Genomic DNA, 19,674 nt, shown 5'->3' with positions numbered 1-19,674 from the left:
TATACAGTCGTATCAATTTGCACCACTATGGCAAACTTGACATTTGTGACGAAGAGGAGTGATCATTTCTTGAACACAGATGGTAAGTTGTGTTTAAGACCCTTCTTCTGAGATAATGTTTAGATCACATAGGGAAGATATTTTATTTTTCTTATGAAGCGCCTACCAAAGACAGACAGTGAATATATTTATTGTCATAAAATAGATGTTGCACTGCAAATATCGCATAAGCCTTGTCTCAAATATCACATAAGCTGTGTTTATTCCCATTTTAACTGCATTTTGTGTATTTGTGATCCACAAAGCTCAGTTTTTAGTGATGGTACAGGCATTGAGTTTCCAAAATCAGCTTACAAAACAAAACCCAATTCAAGCACTTCGATTTTCTGTGTCTGTCAACCTTCTAAACACGCCAAACCCAACAACAACCTCAAAGGGGCCTTTCCACACTTGCGTGTCTTCACAAATTTTATCCAATTTCACACAACATTTCCGTCTTTAAGCCAGCAAAAGACTAACACTGTCAGCCGTACCATCACTGCATCCACCTGAGACACAACACCTAGGCATTCTCCGCAAAATTTACGAAAACTTTGCTCGAAACAACTTTTAACCCCTCGAATTCACACGAAAAACAATATAATGTCCAGCTGCTGGTGTTACTCTGATGACGTCAATGCTCAGGAGATCATCAAAATGCATTATCCCGGAAAATATTTGGAATACACCGTTGAAATGCGTCTAAAAAATAATGCAAAAATCATGGACTATTTCCTAACATTTTGAACGTTTATGAATTTAGAATTACCTTTAAAGAAATGATCCTTCCGGTCTCGAATGTAAAGATTTAATGTTCTTTCAGTATTTTGGGACCACCTTAAACGATCCAATACCTTCATATCATCTAACCATAGTGGTCGTTTTTCAAGCAAGATGTTCTTGTAGAAAAACACCATTATGTTAAAAATCCGGATAAAAATTCCTAGTTAGAATGTTTTAGAGAACTGTATTTATTTGCACCATTTAATAATAATTGAGCCCATTGTGTGGTGGTTTTATTCGTCTCTAGTCTTTACAGATGTACTGCACACATCAGCTGGTTGACAGCCAAAGATAAATTTGACTTCCAATATTCATTTTTGTGAGCAAGTTGGCGGAGTCAACCTCATAGCCTGGGGGCAGCTCAGCTGTAAACCGACAGACAAAAACAATGAAACTCACGAAAACATGCTTTGAAAGAGGTGAGGGGCAACTCGTAAGGCCCGCCCACCCTTTCTGTCAGCAGCATACCATTGTTAGAGCCCTGCCCTTGAGCGGGGCACTGTTGACTTCTCCTCCCTTCCGCAAAGGGATACGAAGTCCATGAGTCAGAGAGCAAAGAACTAAGCATAGCAAAATTCAAAAGGACCACAGCACCTGAACGTAAATGCGTGTACTAGAACTTACTGCTGCTCCTCTTGTGCGATAGCGTGTCATCCAACGAGTTGGAACCAGAGCCGACAGAAGAGCTATCCTGGCTGTCGCCATGGAAGGACAGGATTCCGTCTCCGCAGTCTGAGCGGGACGGCGTTAGAGTGAGTGAGCGCATTCTCTCACGGCTTTTAGGCTTGATCAGCTTCTTCATCTTGAGAGTGATCCAGTTGCCACGCCTAAAAAATAAAACATTTAATAAGTGAAACCAAAGAAAATGAATCGTAGACAAAACACATTGAGATCTGTATTGCTAAACATTTTTTTTTCAATTAGGTACAGAACGTGTCGAGTTCCTCCCCACAATTATGCAAATATTTTGCAAAATATTTCATGTGCCAAAAAATTTAGTTTCAAAGTTGACCCAGCTGGCTTGTACGCTGCAGAGCTGTGACGTCATTGAAGCAACAAAGCACTTTCAAAAGGGTGACTCTCATTACCACAACATATGAGGCGGGCTCCGAAACTAACAGCGATTGCAGTTAACCGCAATTGCAGTGAATAGCAATTGCATACCTCTCAATTCTGCTTGGAGGTGGGCGATTGTGGCTTTTTGTTTGTTTTTTGCCCTGTGTGTCGCTGTTAGTATAATTTTGTCCAGCTAGCTCCCCGTAAGCTTCTGGGAAGCTGAAGGCTTTCCTATTCCGTTTGGTCCTGATGGGGGCTGGTTGGCTGCCCACCGTGTGTTGTTTGAATCGGTGGCCTGGCGTTATTGTCGGTTTTGGAATGTCCCTTGGTTCATTCCTAGCTGGCTTTGCATCCTCCTAGCCGTTGCCACTTTTTGTTGTTGGTTCCCAGTTTGCCTGGTTACAGCGCCTTTTTTTGATCAGCTAGCCTGGTCTTAATGCCAGTTTTGCCGTGTTCCTTGACTTATTTCCGGCTCGCTTCGTGTTAGTTGCTGTAGACCTTGCTGGTTTTCGTTGTTGGTTCCCAGTTAGACTGGCCGCTCACCGCATGTTTTTGAGTCCTCCAGCCTCGCATAGTGGTTGATTGGTCCCATGTTGGCGAATCTAAGCGTATTTTTTTCTTGCCAGTTAGCCCCCTTTTGGCCGCTCGCCCACTGTTGTACCATTACTGCATCCACCTGCGACAACACCTAGGAATTCTCCACAAGAACTACCAAAACTTTACTTAAAACACTCAAGAAGTTCGACTATTTAACACTCAAAACAATATTGGCTTGCTAGGGTGGTGGTGATCCTCCGATGATGTCACAGCTCAGGACGGCGAAGACTTGACATGGTGTCTTTAAAATGCATTGTCCCAGAAAATAGTTAACGATTAAATATTTATAGATTTTATGCAAAAAAAAAAAACATGAACTACCTCCTTACAATTTGCACGTTTTGAAATTTGTGAATATATTCAAAGTGAAAAGAAAACAATTCCTCAAATAAATTAATGAGTTAATCATTGATCAAAAATCACAAACTACTGGTGACTGTTGTAAATCAGGTTTGTTCAAATGAAATGAAATACCGTAAATTCCCCGCTACTTTTTTCCCAAATGTTCAGCCATGCGGCTTATTCAGTGAAGCGGCTAATTTATGGAATTAGTTCAAGTGTTTTGATGGTGGACGCATCAGGTTAGCACTGCTCGTTCTATGCGTTTATACTCTCATTGGTGTCGGTTTTAAGTGTGTTGTTAATTATTAATTTTACAATTCTAACCATTTTAACATAGTTAGAAGTAAAGCAGCCGAGTCCTGCCATGGCCGGGCATCATACCGGCGGGCGGAGACATAACTGCGTACGATTCTTGCTCAAAGATGTTGTGGCAATTTCGGAGGGAATGTCAAGGCTGGATTTTATTAACAAGTTTATTGAAAAGCTTCTGAAGTTTAAAAAGGAGGAGATACATGCTGTCATAAAAATGCCTTCTGGCAAGGGCTTTGATGTAAGTTTTGTAACGGCGGCTCTTTATCAAGAGTTTTGGAATCGCTTTGAGGGAGTGAGGCCCCAGTTTTCTGGATTTACAGTGGAGAAGCTGACTGATAATGTTAACAAGATTGTCATTGTCAGAATGTTTAGTGAGTTAGTCAGTGCTGATGAAGTCTGTTATTGGTTGAGTAGATACTGCTCGGTAAAAGGCCAGGCTATGAAGGTGAGGGATGAGAAAGGCTATTGGACTGGTGCCTGGAGGGTACCCGTCCAACAATGGCAAGATCCTCAGGGCTTTCAGGGACTGAAACACCTCCCGTCGACTATATTCCTGGGGGAAAACCGTGGCTTTATCCACTATCAAGGGCAACCGAAACTCTGTCGCAAATGTGGTGAGCATGGGCATCTGGCTGAGGTATGTGATCGATTTTTTTGTGGAAAGTGCAGGACAATTGGACATTCCTTTGAGGAATGTATCAATAGCAGAAAATGCAATCTCTGTGGAGAAACGAATCACCTCTATAGAAACTGCCCGAAATCGTTTGCAAACAAATTGAAAGCTAGAAAGGCAGTTAACAAAGACAAAAACGACAATGAAATGATGTCAGACAACATAGATAATGAAATGAATAAATGTAACAAAGACAATGAAATGAATAAAGATAACAAAGACAATGAAATGAATAAAGTAATGGAAATACAGAATGAAAATGAACAAGAAATGAATAAAGTTATGGAAGTACCCAATGAAGATGAACAGGAAATGAATAAAGTTATGGAAATACCCAATGAATTTGATCAAGAAATGCACAAAGAAAATGGACAAGACAAACAAATTGAAAACACAGATGTCCCTACCAAAACCCCTGGAGGAGAGACCAGAGAATCAAATTTGAATCAGGAAGGACCTGGAAATTCTAATTCGATTTCCCATAAAATACCTGAATTTGGACAAGACAAACAAAAAGAAAAGGCAACTGCCACTCCAAAAACACATATTAATCAGGAAGGGCCTGGAAGAGAGTTCGAATTAGCAAATTTGTTTGCTACGCCACTGCCGGGATTTGGAGAAGACAAACAAGTCGAAAAGGCGAATGACTCTCCAAAAACCCACAAGGGCACTGGAAAGTGGGGTAAAAGTAAGACAAAATTGGGGGTGGTGAAAACACCGGAAACAAAGAGAAGAGATTTAGAAGAAAGCCGATTGCCGATGAAAAAGCCCACAAGGGAACTGTATGAAGTTGAGCCGGAGGAAGTCGGGGAGGGAAAAAATCTGACCCTTTGTGGGCAGGGAAGTAAGAGACCCCTCGATAGGTCCTCTGGCTCACCCCCTAACCCAGAAAAAAGGGGAAGACCTGGAACCACAGACAGAGAGTCAGAGGATTCCAGAGTTTTCCCCGGTGAGTCTCCAAATGAGGTACTGCTCTTAAGTGATGTGTCTGACACAGGTGACACTCTCGATGATCACCAAAGAATGGACTCGAATCCCCCGGTTTTGTCTAAGTAGTTTAAATACTTTAACAACAATTATGAACATTACATTCTCTACTATCAATGAGAGAAGTGTGAGATCAAAGGTTAAGGCTCACAGTGTTTTATCGTTCTTAAAAACTATCAGAACGGATGTGTTTTTACTACAAGAATGCTGCATCCCCTTTCTAAAAAATTATAAACAGTGGGAAGAGATTTGGCCATATCCGTCATTATGCAGTGGCTCGAATGAAAACCGTAACGATGGGGTAGCCATTTTAATAAACAACCCTCAACTCATCATAAAGGGGAGTACTGTGATGAGAGACGGACGCGCAATCTTAGCAAGACTTTCTTATATAGGGAATGATTTTAACCTGATTAACATATATGGCCATGCCGACAGACAACTCAGGTACGAACTCTTAGAGGACATCCAGTCGCATATGCTAGGCCATCAACCACTAATCGTGGGAGGAGATCTTAATTGCATCCTAAGTAGGAAGGATAGAAAGAGGACCGATGAGGAGTTTAAAGTAGATAAAACATCAACTTTATTACAAGACATGTAATAAACTGGAGGACTGTTTCAAATCCATACATCCAGGAGAGGAAGGCTTCACCTGGTTCAGTAGTGACAATGCCAGAGCCTCTCGAATAGACTACATACTTACAAGGGGTTTAGCACAGAGTGATGCAAGATTAATTCCTGTTTTTTTTCGGATCACTTGCTACTGTCCTGCTCTCTCTCATTTCCTTCAGGTATGACTGTTGGGAAGGGTCTGTGGAAGTTAAACTGCTCCCTGCTGGAGGATGAGGCTCTAGCCGCACAATACAGGGAGATGTACAAAGACTGGCAGACCCTTCAAGACTCGTATGATTCACGAGCACAATGGTGGGAAATGACAAAGAAACGAACACACACCTTTTTTAAAAATGCAGGGAAAAACAAGAAACTTAAAGAGATGAAACGCATGTTGGGATTACAAAGAAGACTCCAACGCTATTTCATCCTAACAGTAAAGGGGATGGACTTTAATGATGAAATCAAAGAGACCAAAAGAGAACTAAACGCTTTGGCGGAAATAAAGAGCAAAGGCATCATAATAAGAAGCAGAGAAAGAGAAGTAGAAGAAGGGGAAAAATGTACACGCTACTTTTAAAAAAAAACTATGAGCAAAAATGAGGGGCTTTTTAAACTTCAAAACGAAAACGGGCAAATAACAAAGGAAAGTAGTGAAATAACCAAATTAGTCGAAGACTACTAAAAAAAATTATTTGAAAAGAAAGAAACACATGAGAATGAAATGGGGCATGTATTAGATCATATTTCAAGATCAGTGCGTCAAGACCCCTTTTTAACATCGGACTTTACCCAAGACCAACTGAATGATTGCATAAAGACTATGAAAAAAGGCAAATCCCCCGGGGAGGACGGGCTCAACCTTGGATTTTACCGGACTTTTTGGGATATTTTAGCACCAGATCTGATTACGGTTTTTAACGAATTTTCCAGTCGAGACAACATGCCAGACAGTTTCAGAATAGGGATAGTTACTCTATTGCACAAAAAAGGAGAAAAAAATTGACTTAAAAAACTGGCGACCCGTAACGCTTTTAAACGTGGACTGTAAAATTTTCAGCAAGCTTCTAGCAACACGAATGTCTGTAGTCTTGGGAGACTTGGTTGATCCGGACCAAACCTGTGCCATCGTGGGAAGGAAGATCAGCGACAGTCTCATGCTGATCCGTGACACCATTTGTTATGCGAGAGACAGAAACATGCGACTAGCGGTCCTAAACCTAGACTTTGAAAAAGCCTTTGATCGAGTCTCGCACCAATACCTCTTCAGGGTATTGCAAAAATGTGGGTTTCCCCAAAAATACATCAAGTGGGTGGGACTGCTATACCGAGACATCTACAGCAAATTCATGATTAACGGGAATTTATCGAAAGCAATCGAGATCAACTGTGGTGTACGTCAAGGTTGTCCTATGTCTCCCCTTCTCTATGTTCTTTGCATTGAACATTTGGCACAAATGTTAAGAAAAGATAGATTTGTCGAAGGGATCAATATCCCAGGAAGTGGGGGACAAATTACCAAGTGTGTTTTGTACATGAATGATTTTAATATTTTATGTACTGACCGCGCATCTGTTGGAAGAGCCCTTGACTTGACTGACCTGTTTGGGAGGGCGTCTGGGTCAAGGCTAAATAGAGAAAAATCACAAGTGAAGTTTTATGGAACGTGGAAAGAGACAGAAAAGGCAGGACTCCCACTGACAGTGTTAAAGACAGACCAGAAAATCCTAGGGATAAAATTCAATGCGGATGGAGGAGGCGAGACCAACTGGGATGACGTGACAAGGAAAGTTAAGCAAAGACTTGTTTTTTGGTCACTAAGAAAACTGACAATAGAGGGGAAGGTCCTAGTCATCAAAGCGATCATCCTCCCACTGCTTTTGTCAATCAGTTTAGTTTTTATGCCCAAAAGAAGCGTGCTGTTACAACTGGACCGAGCCATCTTTCGCTTTGTCTGGGGCTCAAAGTGGGAAAGGATAAAAAGAGATATATAAGGAAAAAGGGGGGAAAGGAGTGCCTGACCTCCAGCTTTTCCTGGGAAGCAAATATGTCTCTCTCCACTTCCAAAGCGCTGTGGGCCCACCCAACAACCCGAAAAGTCAAGCGATGACCCGGTTTTGGATGGGCTCATATTTGCGGAAGCTAAAGCTTGAACCAAACATAAACCATCGTTTGATTCCAGTTTCATTTAACTTGCCACCAACACATCTCTTTATTCGGGATTTTTTAAAGAAGTTTGATTTGGAAAGGTGGAGGATAACTCACTAGACAGCAGATCTGATGCCCAGTCTGACTCTCTCACAGTCGATACATCCAGTCGAGGAAGTCAGCACATCCCCGAACAAGATGTTGACCATACTTCAAGTGACAATACGGAAAGCCCATCACAGTGCTCTGAAAACATGATCCCTTTGGGTATGGGCCCACCACATACTGTCCTCCCAGACGAGACCCCATTGAACACTGACCATCCGGACACAGACTCCCCTGATACTGACTGTTTAGACTTGACTGTCCCAGACCCTCAAGCTCAGGTTATTTGTGCTCAACCTAACCGTTATGGTCTTAGGGTCCGCCAGTCCATCAGGACTCCTAGTCGTCTTATTTGTCAGATGAATGACCAGCTGGTAGGTGACAATTCTCTGTCCGCAATATCTGCTAGTTCCTAGTTTAAGTTCATTAGAGATGCACTTTCAGTTTGAGTAACAAAGCTTGAGTAAGAAACAAGAATTGTGCCTATGTGAGCACTTACAACTACAGGAACAATGTTTGATATTTCAGAGATGTAACAGGCATCTTTGAGTCTGTGCTTAGTTAGGAGTTTGATCGCCTCCTTTCTTTTCACACTCCTTTTTGGGAGAGTTTTAGAACTGACATGCACTTCAGTTTGTTCCTTGTAATACTGTACCAGTTTTCGTGTCCTCTTTTTCATTGGTATTTGCCTTTTTGGCATGTGATTTCTTTTTTTCTGTTTAGTGTAGCACTCCCATATTTAGCAGAATTTCAGGGGGGTGTATGTAACTGGTGTAATAATAACTTTTGTTTTATTGAAATTCCTGCTGAAATATGTGTATAGTTTTTGGTAAATGTCCTGCAATGATGAGTCCAACAGTGCCATCTGCTGGTATGGGGTGGGGTTTGGTTTTGGCTTCTAACATGTGACCAGGAGGCGGGGTTTGTTGTTAGTCTTACCAGAGAGAACTACAAAGGTAAGACATATCTTTTGGTGCTCCACAAAAGAAGTTAATTTTAAACATTATAACCCCAGCTGACAAATCTCTCACCATGCATAGTAATGTGATTGATATTGTCAAGCTGTTTAGGTTTATTTTTGTTTTGTTTCTGTTTTACTAAATTATGAATTCCCCTTGTAGAGATCAAAGAGATCAAGCCAGCAGAAAAAGCTAATGTTGTGACTCATCCATTTGCAGAAACTGTAATAATAAAAACCTCATCATCCAGTCCAGCGTGAATGTGGATCTTTGGTGGGACACGTACACCGCGGTTACATTGGTGTCCCCTGCCCACTGCCCGGAGATGGCTGGGATGGGCTCCAGCCCCCCCGCGACCCTAATGAGGATAAGCGGTACGGCTGATGAGATGAGATGAGATTTGGAAACACAGGAGTGTCACACTTTGCAGAACCACAGGGCCCTTATTGCTATTGTGCAAGAGCGAGCGGCAGTAAGTCCTGTGCGGGGGCTTGCGTTTGGCGAACCTACAACGGTTTGGAGCAACGTGAATCATCTGCCCTCCCAAACAGACTACGAGACTTGTAATGGATGGTGGCTCATGAGGTTCGCCCAGTCAGAGCCGTAATGCACCACCGAGGAATGTCAGCGACTTCGACATGCCCTCGACCTGGCTGTGGCGCCCAGGAGTCGGTGAGGCACCTTTTTTGTGAGTGCAACGCTGCAGAGGACTTGTGGACAATGGCCGACCAACTAGGAAAGTTCCCGGACTTGCCAGCAGGGGAGGTCCCTGATGCACAGTACGTGCTTTACGGGGTGAGTCGGTCGAGGAGGTCTCGGAACGACTTTGCCAGGGACTGGCTCACTCTCGCCGCCATCAAGGACGCCATCTGGACCTCCAGAAACCTGCTGGTATGGAGGTGCAGGCAGATCCCCTCCGTGGCTGTGCTCCAAATGGCTGCAGATACCATACAATCTGCGAGCGGCGGGCCTAGGACGCAGCCATAAAGAAGAATTGTCTGCACCCACCCGGAGGGGGGAACCGGAGCTACACTGTGGGAGTCCCGGCAGCAACGGCCCGGATTGTGGAAAGTAGAGGTGAGAAGGGAGAGGACCCACACAGAGGACTGGAAGGATGCTGCTTGGGAGGGTGGGATGTAAGAGCTATGCCCTTGCACAATAGTATTGCCCTTTACACGTTGGTTGACTACTGTTAAAAGATAATAACTCTGAAATTGTTTAATTGATGTTGAAAATGTCAGGAAAAAATGTTAAAACGTCATATCGTCATGTCATATTGTCAGATATAACAAAATTGTGAATATGCTTGATGGCTGTTGAGATTGTCGTGTTTGTTTTGCTGCTGTTGGTGTCGGTGGATTTGTTCAGACCGAGGACAATCGACTTTGGCCTGGACGGATCTATTGACACTAACAAAGATGTTATATAATGAAATTGTGAATATGCTTGATTGCTAATAAGATTTTCGAGAAGGGTTGTTCAAACCTCACATTGTGTTTGCTGTTAAAAACGTCATATTGGAATATAATATTGTGAATGTGCTTAATTGCTGTTGAGATTGTCATGATTGTTTTCTGTTATTAGTGTCAATAAATTTGTTCAAACCAAAAATGAAAACGACATAACGTGATATTCACATTTGCGGGGTGCCTTTTTTTCACAGGTATGTTTGATACACTGCGAGCGTGATCCTACTAGCGTGTTGGTACCTTTCAAAGGCACGGTTTGGGATGAAAGTTATATTATTATTATTAAAGCTTTGAAAACTCTCTCTGTGTACCATCTTTCTTTGTAAATATGTGTAACCATGTATAATATGTATTTGCAACTGTATATTTTTGTAATGTATTTATTTTAGAGATTTATTCTGTAATGTGTTCTACGGACGAATCAAAAATAAGGGGCGGAGAAAACGCGGCCTGATGGGAAATGTAGTAAAGCTGAGTTACCGGTAGATCTGTCTGTTGTCGCCGCGGACAATAGTGGATATATATTTTTCCCACCCTTAACTTTGGAAATATACATTTTGTTTCCTTGGATTACTTTCAACGGGACCCCGACTTTAGAAGTCTGCATCATACCTTAAGTACAGGTATCATTTGCTGTTTGAGATGTCAATTGTGGTTATGAGTTTGTATACTACCTATGCCGGCTGTTGTTTTTGGACTGTGTACTTCATATCCAGACTGTTGTTTTGGACTGGGTACTGTACTGCGTAGGGCATGCATTATGTGCTAAAACAACTTCATTTGGCCTTGATGCTAGGTCCTTAGCTTGGCCTTTTGTGTACTTTCTATGAAGTCACTATCTTTGATTTTTGCATTTTGGAGATGGAATATGAGCTTGCTCTGTCCACTCCACGCATCGGCCAGGTATTGCAGTACCTCCGGGAACGGTGCATTCGCAATGATCGCAGCAAGGCTTTAGGGCTAGGACCTTAGCTTTGCCTTTTGGCTGAGAGTAAGTGTCCCGGCTCCTAGGCTTTGTAGCGTATTATGAACTGACCGATAACGGATAATGGATAATGAATAACGAAGATAGATCAATAACCCTTAAAAACCCCAAACCCCATGAAGTCAATTCTGAGAAATATGATGACACCTACCCTAGGCTTGGATGCTAGGTCCTTAGCTTGGCCTTTTGATTTTGCTTTTATTGAATAGATCTTTGATTTTTGCAATCCGGAGATGGAATAAGAGCTTGCTCTGTCCACTCCACGCATCGGCCCGGTATTGCAGTACCTCCGGGAACGGTGCATTCGCAATGATCGCAGCAAGGCTTTTAGGGCTAGGACCTTAGCTTGGCCTTTTGGCTGAAAGTAAGTGTCCCGGCTCCTAGGCTTTGTAGCGTATTATGAACTGACCGATAACGGATAATGGATAATGGATAACGAAGATAGAACAATAACCCTTAAAAACCCCAAAACCTCCCCGACTGTGAGATTCTAAATGAGTCGGCATGTGTGGACTTTAATGAAGGACTGCAAGGCTTTGATGCTAGGTCCTTAGCTTGGCCTTGATGCTAGGTCCTTGGCTTGGCCTAGCTAGGTCCTTAGCTTGGCCTTAGATACTAGGTCCTTAGCTTGGCCTTTTGATTTTTGCATTCCGGAGATGGAATAAGAGCTTGCTCTGTCCACTCCACGCATCGGCCCGGTATTGCAGTACCTCCGGGAACGGTGCATTCGCAATGATCGCAACAAGGCTTTAGGGCTAGGACCTTACCTTAGCCTTTTGGCTGAGAGTAAGTGTCCCGGCTCCTAGGCTTTGTAGCATATAATGAACTGACCGATAACGGATAATGGATAATGAATAACGAAGATAGATCAATAACCCTTAAAAACCCCAAAACCCCACAATTGCAGAACTTACAGCGTGGCCCAAGTTACAGTTGTGACTGAATCACAAGATTTACCACAAGCGCCTGCAGCTTCTACATGGGTGCAACTTGTATAAGTACAAAAGCACCAAATCACTCAAGAAGTGATGTGTACGACTTATAGACAGCAGCGCTCTATAGTCCGGAATTTATGGTAGCTGTAATTATCATAAAATTAAGACCAGTGTTAAAAATGTAAACTGAACTTCTACATTTGTCTTCTTTAGGTTCCTTTTAGTTGTTGTTGCTGCTTACCTGCGTGGAGGTGAAGGGTCATAGAACTTGTACTGGTCCATGATTTTCTCTTCCAATTTTTCCTTCTGTCTCCTTAGTTCATTGAGCTTGTCACTAAAGAGAGGACAACCACACTTGCTTGTAGTTGGAAAAGTATATTGGTTTAAATTATGAAGAAAAAAAAACTCCAAAACACCAGGACCTTACATATATTGCCTCTGCTCGACATGAAACAGGTCTTTGCTCTCCATGGTCTGCTCTAGCAGCGTGCGGTTTTGCAACATCAGTGTCTGGATCTGGTCCAGCAGGTGTCGGTTTTCCTCTTCTAGGTTGCCCTTCAGCTGACTCAACAGCTGAGAAGGAAAGCCATAGGAAAAATAAAGTCATTAGCTGCTATACAGAAAATTATTAGAGCATATCAATTTCACGTTGTAGTGTTCCCTCACCTCGCATTGGTTGGTGAGTTTAGTGGAGGTGATGTCCAGCTGCTGATACTGCTCCTTCAGCTTGGAGAACTCTGCTTCCAGCCTGGTCTGCTCCAACTTTGCACTGTTCAGCTGACTTTTGATGAGCTTGTGATCCAATTGGAGGTTCTCGTTATCTTTTTGCAGCTGGCGGAACGTTGTGTTCAGTCTGTATGTTCCAAAAAATGGTGTGTAAAATTGTGAGAATAAGGCTGAGTCCCATTCTTCGCACTTTCACTCGCTATGTGCCCTAGTCACTCGGTTTGCGCGTTCACGTGAAAATGGGGTGTGTCCCGATACTCTCAAGACCGAGGCAGAAGTGCCCTCAAACCATGTCGTAGCCACTTCAAGACCGAGGGGGCTCTCGACCTCACTTGGCGGCGAAGTGACTACCCAGAAGGCTTTGCGAATTCTCAATATCAACAAACATGCCCGGAAAGGAACCGCACAAATGTAAGTAGTTTTCCACAACCACGCATGTATTTGCAACAAAATGTATTGAGATATCTTAGTTAGACGTAAATGCAATAGAAAATCGTATTTTCGCGTTAAAACACGAACATTGCAAAATCGCTACTTTACGAAGTGCACTAATCTACCAAGGGAGCTGGCAAAAAAAAAAATCTTCACGCTACAAACTTTAAAGTAGGATAACTGGGCAGAAAATCACGGTTCAGCCCATCCCTGTTTTTATCTTAAACGAGTCGTCCTTTTACATCTACTGTACATGGCCAGTCGCTAAAGGAGCATAGTCAGAATACCGTTCTGGACATAAGCGCTTGTTTACTGCACACAATTTCGGGTGTCGTGTTTTATTTACAATATGATTCTTTCATGTGAGATCAGAATGCATTAGTTTTCATCATGCATTATGAGTAATGTCTCCGAATTTCACGTGGAAATACAGTTGAAACAAACTACTATCACATAGTCCACTGCCTTCTCTGTAAACACATATTAAGTAAACTAATTACCTTCTCAAAATGTTGTCCAAATGTGGAGACAATTCTAAAGCATATGTGATGCTGGCCAATAGAAGGCTTATACAGCCATAAGAATAACATGTCAATTTTGTGTATCTATTCACTATCAAATAATTATCCAGAACACATCCTATAATTTCCTGTCTCACATCAACTTGCTGAGCATCCTATACTCAGTTGTTTTTGTACAATACATCAGCATTAAGTAATTCTTGTTTTTTCCACCCAACCTAAAGGCCACTGTAGAACGTCCCGTGGAAGAGCTGGTCACCATCACAGCTACCACGCCATCCACACCACCGGGCACGTCGTTGGCACCTTCTAATCCGGCGCCAAACCCCAAATCACCCAGAAAAAAAAGGAAGCACGATACACTCCTTGACTTTTTGAAAGCGGAGTCTGCCGGAGTGAGGAAAAGGCTCGAAGAAACTGTGGCCAAAACTGAGCGGTTCCCGTCCTTTTTGGGAAGCTCGTGGACAAATTTCCAGAACAGTGACATCTCTGCAATGTTTCCCTTTGTTTTATAAAAGGATAATATTGTTTTTTTTATTAAGAACTCAATGAAGTTCCAGTTTGTGTTTTCCAGCTTCATGGAAGTATTGGTATATTTTTGTTAAAATTTGTGACACATTATTTACTATTATGTATTTTGGCCCAATGTGAGTTTGTTTTTCTGAAAGTAAACTATTATTTAAGCTGGAGTGATTTGTAGTTGTTTTCTGTCCAACAGTCACATAGTTCACACACAGTATCTCACATCATTATGAAATAAACCACCAAGGTGTTACTCAAAATGAAGATGTTTATTGAATAGTAATGCAGAAAAGCACATAATGCAAATGTGGGTCTGACTTAAAGAGCCTAAATATGGCTTTTGGGCAATTTATTCCATATTAACTGTGGACAATTCTTTGTACGGTGGACCTGGGAACCCTGGAGACCCGTGACACCACACGGTAGGACAGAGCGTGGGCCAGCCAGTACACGTAGATCAGGACCTCCAGCCACGGCCCTGTTCCCTCTTTAGCAGCTCATGCAGGGCCCACATAACCTTCTTGCTCAACCTTAAGTCCTGAATGAGTTCTGACTCCACATCCAACCATAAGCACAGGATGGGAACATTCCTGTCCAACCTGTCCACGCTTATGGGACAGCCACTCTGGAACACAATAGATAACAATTTAGACATAAAAGTGGGCATAGAAAAGAAAAAGACCGCTTTAACTGTGATGTAAGCATCATGAAAAAATGTTGAAATGACCTTTTTTATATCCAATGACAACTCTTTTGAATTAAATTCCTTATGAACTAAGGTTTTTGGGTCGTACAGGGAAGTTTGGTGACGATATTATGTCAGCTTAAGGGTCAGGTGGACTGTTCTTGTGTTTGTTTACTTTTCGTCATGTCACACATTCAAAACCCCTACTATATGTCATAAAATGGCATTAAGATACTAATAAGTAGATTGCCATTTATGTCTACACAAACATAGGGTATTATGTGAACGTGCATTGTATGTTAACTCTTACTGTATTTGACCGAACGGGTCATTTTTTTTAATGAGTGTACGTACCTTGTAAAGATGAATCAGCACTACATAGCGCCGAAGCTGTCTTCAGTATAGCACATTTCTCCTCCGTTGATTGGAGACACGGAAAAGATGATGAGCTTTCAGGCAATCGGTAATAACACAGCTGTAGCGGGCATTTTTAACGTTGCACGAACTCTCCAACTGACACACTACGTTGAGACTCGAGTTGTTTACATGTGACGTAGGCCTATACGTCACTAAGGTCTACAGCCAATTAATATTACCGCCATCTCCTGGACAGGGGTGGAACCTTGCAAGTCTTGTCCAAACCTTTTCCGCTTTGCACTTCACTCGCGGAGGGCACTCCTCTTCGAGGGACCTCACTGGAGGGTCCTCAGGGCCGAGTGAGAGAAATGGGATTGGGCCTAACTATCCCAGTCAGGACCAGCACTTGAATATGTTAAATACATTATTTATTGTTTTCACTTTCTATTCTTGAGTGCACACTATCTGACCTGTCATTTTCCTCTTTGAGCAATTTGCACTGCTCAGCCATTGCTTGGTGGCCCTGGTTCTCTGAGGACATTTTGTCTTGTTGTTCCTTCAGTTTCTTCTCCAGCTCCTCCAGATCTCCTTTTTTCTGCAGCAGCTGCTTGTACCTGTGAAAGAATATGTCATTATTATCCCAGATTCCTCCTCTAACATTAAACATTGCTTCCAATGGTAACTTCCTCACTTGTCTTCCAGGTCGCGATGCTGCTGCTCTAGACTCTTGTGGGAGCTCTTTAGGCCACCATGCTTCCCAATGAGAGCCTCATATTCAGACGCTTGCCTCTCATGGAGCGCCGCCAACTTCTCATGGTCCCGCAAGAGCAGCTCGTAAATGGACCTGAGCTCCTCCTTTTCCCGTACCGCTCCTTCACGCTCAGCCTCCACATTACTTTGCTGGCCCTGCAGTTGGGCATTCTGTGCTAAAAGTGCAGCACCCTGTGAGCTCAACGTAGAATTCTCCACCTGGAGCAAATGGAAGTTGTTAAATGAATTTGTGAAAACAATAAAAGAAAAAAAGACAATGAAGTAGAGCTATGAAAATACACAGGTAAAAGATAAATGTACTGCATTTTCTGGACCATAAGGCGCACCCAAAAACCCAGAATTGGCCCAAAATTTAAATGTGGGCCTTTTATGCAGACAAAACTAAAATGCGTTACGATATTTGTGCCATTATTGATCAGTTGATGGCAATTGGGATGAAACCAGATAGCAATTGGAAGAGCACCAAATCCTAACCGTGAGTGACATGGGTGACAGATTGCATAACATTAGATGCAACAGGATTTAAACGTCGATTGCGGCAGGAAGAGCGCAGGATTCTTTCCACTAGACCACGAACGATGAAGATGACACATGAAAACAGGTCTTGCCCATTTTTCACATTAATTTTAGTCACAGTACCAGAAATGTTACAGAAAGTTATGAAAATCAGTCGATTTTTTTTTTTTAACTTGTCAGCTCAAATTAAGGATTGTAAGTAGCAAACGTTTGAATACGTGTGGCTATGTGTTTATATATATCTTTCAGGACAAATGAATTACATCCCACTGGGCCTTTCTTTTGTTTGTTGTTGACAGACAAACAAGACAACAAATGCCACCAAACACAAACGGGAATTTTAGCAGGGAGAGGAAAATAAAACTGGGAGACTACCGACGGTCACTCTCAATCCAACGTACCATAAGCTGGTTTTGAAAAGAAGCCAAACAAGGATATCAAGTCTTAATCCTTAGTGAGGCAGCTAAGCAGGCTGGCATAGTTGGCACGGCTGGAGAGGGCAGTCTCTGACAGACTAACGGCAGGAAATAGTTTTAAATAGGACATTCCCTTTGGCTACCCAACATGTCCCTAAGTGTACTTTAATGTACAGCATGTTGCATTTAAAAAGAGATAAAACACTCGAGACAAGTCCACCTAGCAGTTTGTATTCTAATTTACAGTTGCAATGGTACTATTAATTTCAGTATGTAATATAACATTTTTTTTTGCAGTTTTAGGGATGTTCTAAAAGACATTTTAAAGCAGGGGTCTCAAACGTGGTGCTCAGGGGCACCACGGTCAACAGTTGAGGTGCCCGCGGACCTTTTCTAAAAACAGCTCAACAATGCTGGGTCATTGGGATTTTCTAGTAAAATGATTTTTTTATTGGTTGAGCGAGTCTATTTACCGTAACCACATTTTAATTATTAACCTTGTAAAAAAACATAGCAACAACATAGTAAAGGACAGGATGGACAGGACATGATCATTTGTTATTTTAATTTTAAAATATATAATTTCCAGGTAATGGGCTTCATGGACAAATATATAATTTCCAGTTAATGGGCTTCATGGACAAAGAAATTCTATTCAAGTATTGATAACTATTATAATGTAATTAATCAAGAGAATATAATGAAAATTACATTCATGTATTGAACAAATGTAGTTATTCATATTTTCATTGATTTATTTTACAGGCAATACAACAAACTAAATCCAATTTGTGGGTTTTAAAAAGCGAATGACCAAATAATGTGAATTTCTTTTTAGCTGGCTATCCGGCTACCTTTTAAGTTATTTAGCAAGCTATCTGGGTATCTTTTTACAGCTTTTGCATGTCATCTACCTAACATTTGACCTTTTTTGCTAGTTATCAAGCTAAATTTTGGCCTACTTTCTAACTAGCTATCTTTTTTTTTTTTTTTTAAGCTTTCTATTAGGCCATTTAGTTAGCTTTTTACTGTTTTAGATAGCTATCTATCTCCCTTTTAGTTTTTTAGTTTTACCTTTCTAGTTAGCTTCCAAGCTACCTTTAGCTATTTAGCAAGCCATCCAGCTAAGTTGCTATTTTAGAAATTAATATCAAACCACGTGCCCCTTGCGCTAATTAGTAACAAAGGGTAGCTCTCAGCTTAAAAAAAGGTTAGGTACCCCCATTTTAAAGGCTTTGGTCAAACACATACAAGTGTCGAAAATTATCAAAGGTTTTGGCAATTTTTGTCTAATGGTAAAAATAAAGGGTTTAAAACAAGCCATATGTCAAGATTTTCATGTTTTCATTGTCTTTCATGCAAGATAGAGTACCCTACAAAAGTGTTAATTGGAATTCTCCCCTTGAATATCAGTGAAATATTGTTAGTGTACATTACCTGCAGTTTAGCATTCTGTGTCTGCAGCGTAGTATTGTTCTCCTGCAGAGAGGCAGTCTGTCTCTGCACGGCCACAATCTGAGCCTGCAGGTTAGAACTCTGCGTCTCCAGTTGTTTAAGTTGGCTTCTCAGTGCTGCCTTCTCCGCCTGCAGTGTGGCATTCTAGAGCATGGATAAAATACAGGTACAAATTACCTGCATACCAATCATAAGAACAAACATTTGTATGAAAATGTCTACAAAATCCTTTAAAAGGAGCATACTGAACTCATTTTAAAAACTCACATTACGCTCCACCTCAATAAGTCTGTCCTTGACCTTTAGGAGCTCCCTGGTTGTCTCGTGGCTTTCCTTTTCCCATTTACTGACTTCCTGAGGATTACTCACACCTTTAGAGGGCGAATTTAGGACCATTCTCTCCTCCTCTTCCCTTTGACGTAGAGCCTCGTAATTCTTTTTCACCTGAGTGCAAAGAATATAGGTTGAATACAAAATATTTTCATTTATTTGGTGTCTGTTTTACAGTAGGGGTCTAAAATTCACTTTTTCGTTCAATTACCATTTTGATACATACTGTTATAATGCAGGAAAATGAAACTGTTTATTAATCGAATAAGCTAGTTCTTTGAAAATTAGTGTGCAGCTGTGAGTAGAGGTACATATATGGCATGGGGCAAACTAGCAAGTAGCTAGCCAACCCTCCTGCCATTATTTTAGAGATCCAAATAACAACCCACAGCTGAAAGTTTTAGACCCCTGTTGTAGAGCCTTACAGTTTTAAGTTCTTGGCGAAGTTGCTGGTTCAGGTTTGATGACTCCTGCAACCTGGCCTCCAGGGCAGCAATCTTCTCTTCTTTTATCTCTAATGAGGACTTCAGCGTTGACTCCAGTTTGCTTTCTAGGAGCTTGAACCTAGAAATTGAAAGAGTGGATTTACTTTTCAAATTTAAATGTAAGCGCATACTGTAAATAAAACAACATTTATTTGAAATGTATTCTTTTTTTGAAAAAACAAGATACTAATCAGCTCCCACTTTCACATGTTCAAATAGGAGAAAAAAACCTACAGACTATTCATTTAAGCTACCCTGGATGAGAGGCCCAAAAGACAGATCAAATTCGAAGGAAACTTGTGGATACCTGTCATCAGAGTCTTCATCGAGAAGCAGCCGTTCTTTGTTAAGTCCAATCTTTTCCAGTTCATGCGTCAATTTTTCCAGGTCATTGTTGATCTGTTGAGTACGCAACTTCTCGCTTACCAACTCCTAATCACAAATGCAGGAATT

At 41.6% G+C, this 19,674-nt stretch overlaps 1 protein-coding gene, 2 long non-coding RNA genes and 3 pseudogenes across 9 annotated transcripts in view; 4 read left to right on the top strand and 2 right to left on the bottom strand.

The window, feature by feature from the left end:
• Positions 1–19,674, bottom strand: part of ccdc88ab (coiled-coil and HOOK domain protein 88ab) — a 98,712-nt gene that overhangs the window by 18,588 nt on the left and 60,450 nt on the right. For 4 of the 7 annotated variants that reach the window (XR_015852503.1, XM_088351560.1, XM_088351564.1 and 1 more), the window contains exons 20-30: positions 19,529–19,653; positions 19,162–19,300; positions 18,674–18,850; positions 18,389–18,550; positions 15,940–16,217; positions 15,719–15,862; positions 12,672–12,858; positions 12,433–12,578; positions 12,247–12,339; positions 1,447–1,649; positions 1,291–1,341 (exon numbers count right to left, since the gene is read on the bottom strand). Coding sequence is in view for 6 of the 7 variants with exons in the window: in XM_088351560.1 (XP_088207686.1) it covers positions 1,291–1,341; positions 1,447–1,649; positions 12,247–12,339; positions 12,433–12,578; positions 12,672–12,858; positions 15,719–15,862; positions 15,940–16,217; positions 18,389–18,550; positions 18,674–18,850; positions 19,162–19,300; positions 19,529–19,653 (1,705 nt within the window). In the remaining variant the exon portion in view is untranslated. The remainder of the gene's footprint in view (positions 1–1,290; positions 1,342–1,446; positions 1,650–12,246; positions 12,340–12,432; positions 12,579–12,671; positions 12,859–15,718; positions 15,863–15,939; positions 16,218–18,388; positions 18,551–18,673; positions 18,851–19,161; positions 19,301–19,528; positions 19,654–19,674) is intronic. The other 3 variants (XM_088351562.1, XM_088351566.1, XM_088351561.1) reach the window with 2 other exon arrangements.
• Positions 10,886–11,022, top strand: LOC148353596 (U2 spliceosomal RNA; annotated as a pseudogene).
• Positions 11,240–11,379, top strand: LOC148353595 (U2 spliceosomal RNA; annotated as a pseudogene).
• LOC148353594 (U2 spliceosomal RNA) lies at positions 11,638–11,802 on the top strand (annotated as a pseudogene).
• Positions 12,897–14,373, top strand: LOC148353593 (uncharacterized). Its single transcript, XR_015852504.1, has 2 exons — positions 12,897–13,142; positions 13,909–14,373. It is a non-coding gene; the product is annotated as an uncharacterized LOC148353593 (long non-coding RNA).
• On the bottom strand, positions 14,457–15,623 carry LOC148353592 (uncharacterized). The gene is made up of 2 exons (XR_015852505.1): positions 15,246–15,623; positions 14,457–14,831 (listed from the first exon to the last, which is right to left on the bottom strand). It is a non-coding gene; the product is annotated as an uncharacterized LOC148353592 (long non-coding RNA).

Source organism: Urocampus carinirostris, chromosome 13 (genome assembly GCF_059441175.1).
Source record: "Urocampus carinirostris isolate Australia breed hairy pipefish chromosome 13, RoL_Ucar_1.0, whole genome shotgun sequence".
In the NCBI taxonomy this organism is placed as follows: Eukaryota; Metazoa; Chordata; class Actinopteri; order Syngnathiformes; family Syngnathidae; genus Urocampus; species Urocampus carinirostris.
Note: the sequence above shows the minus strand (reverse complement) of the source record. Positions and strands in the feature narration are given on the sequence as shown.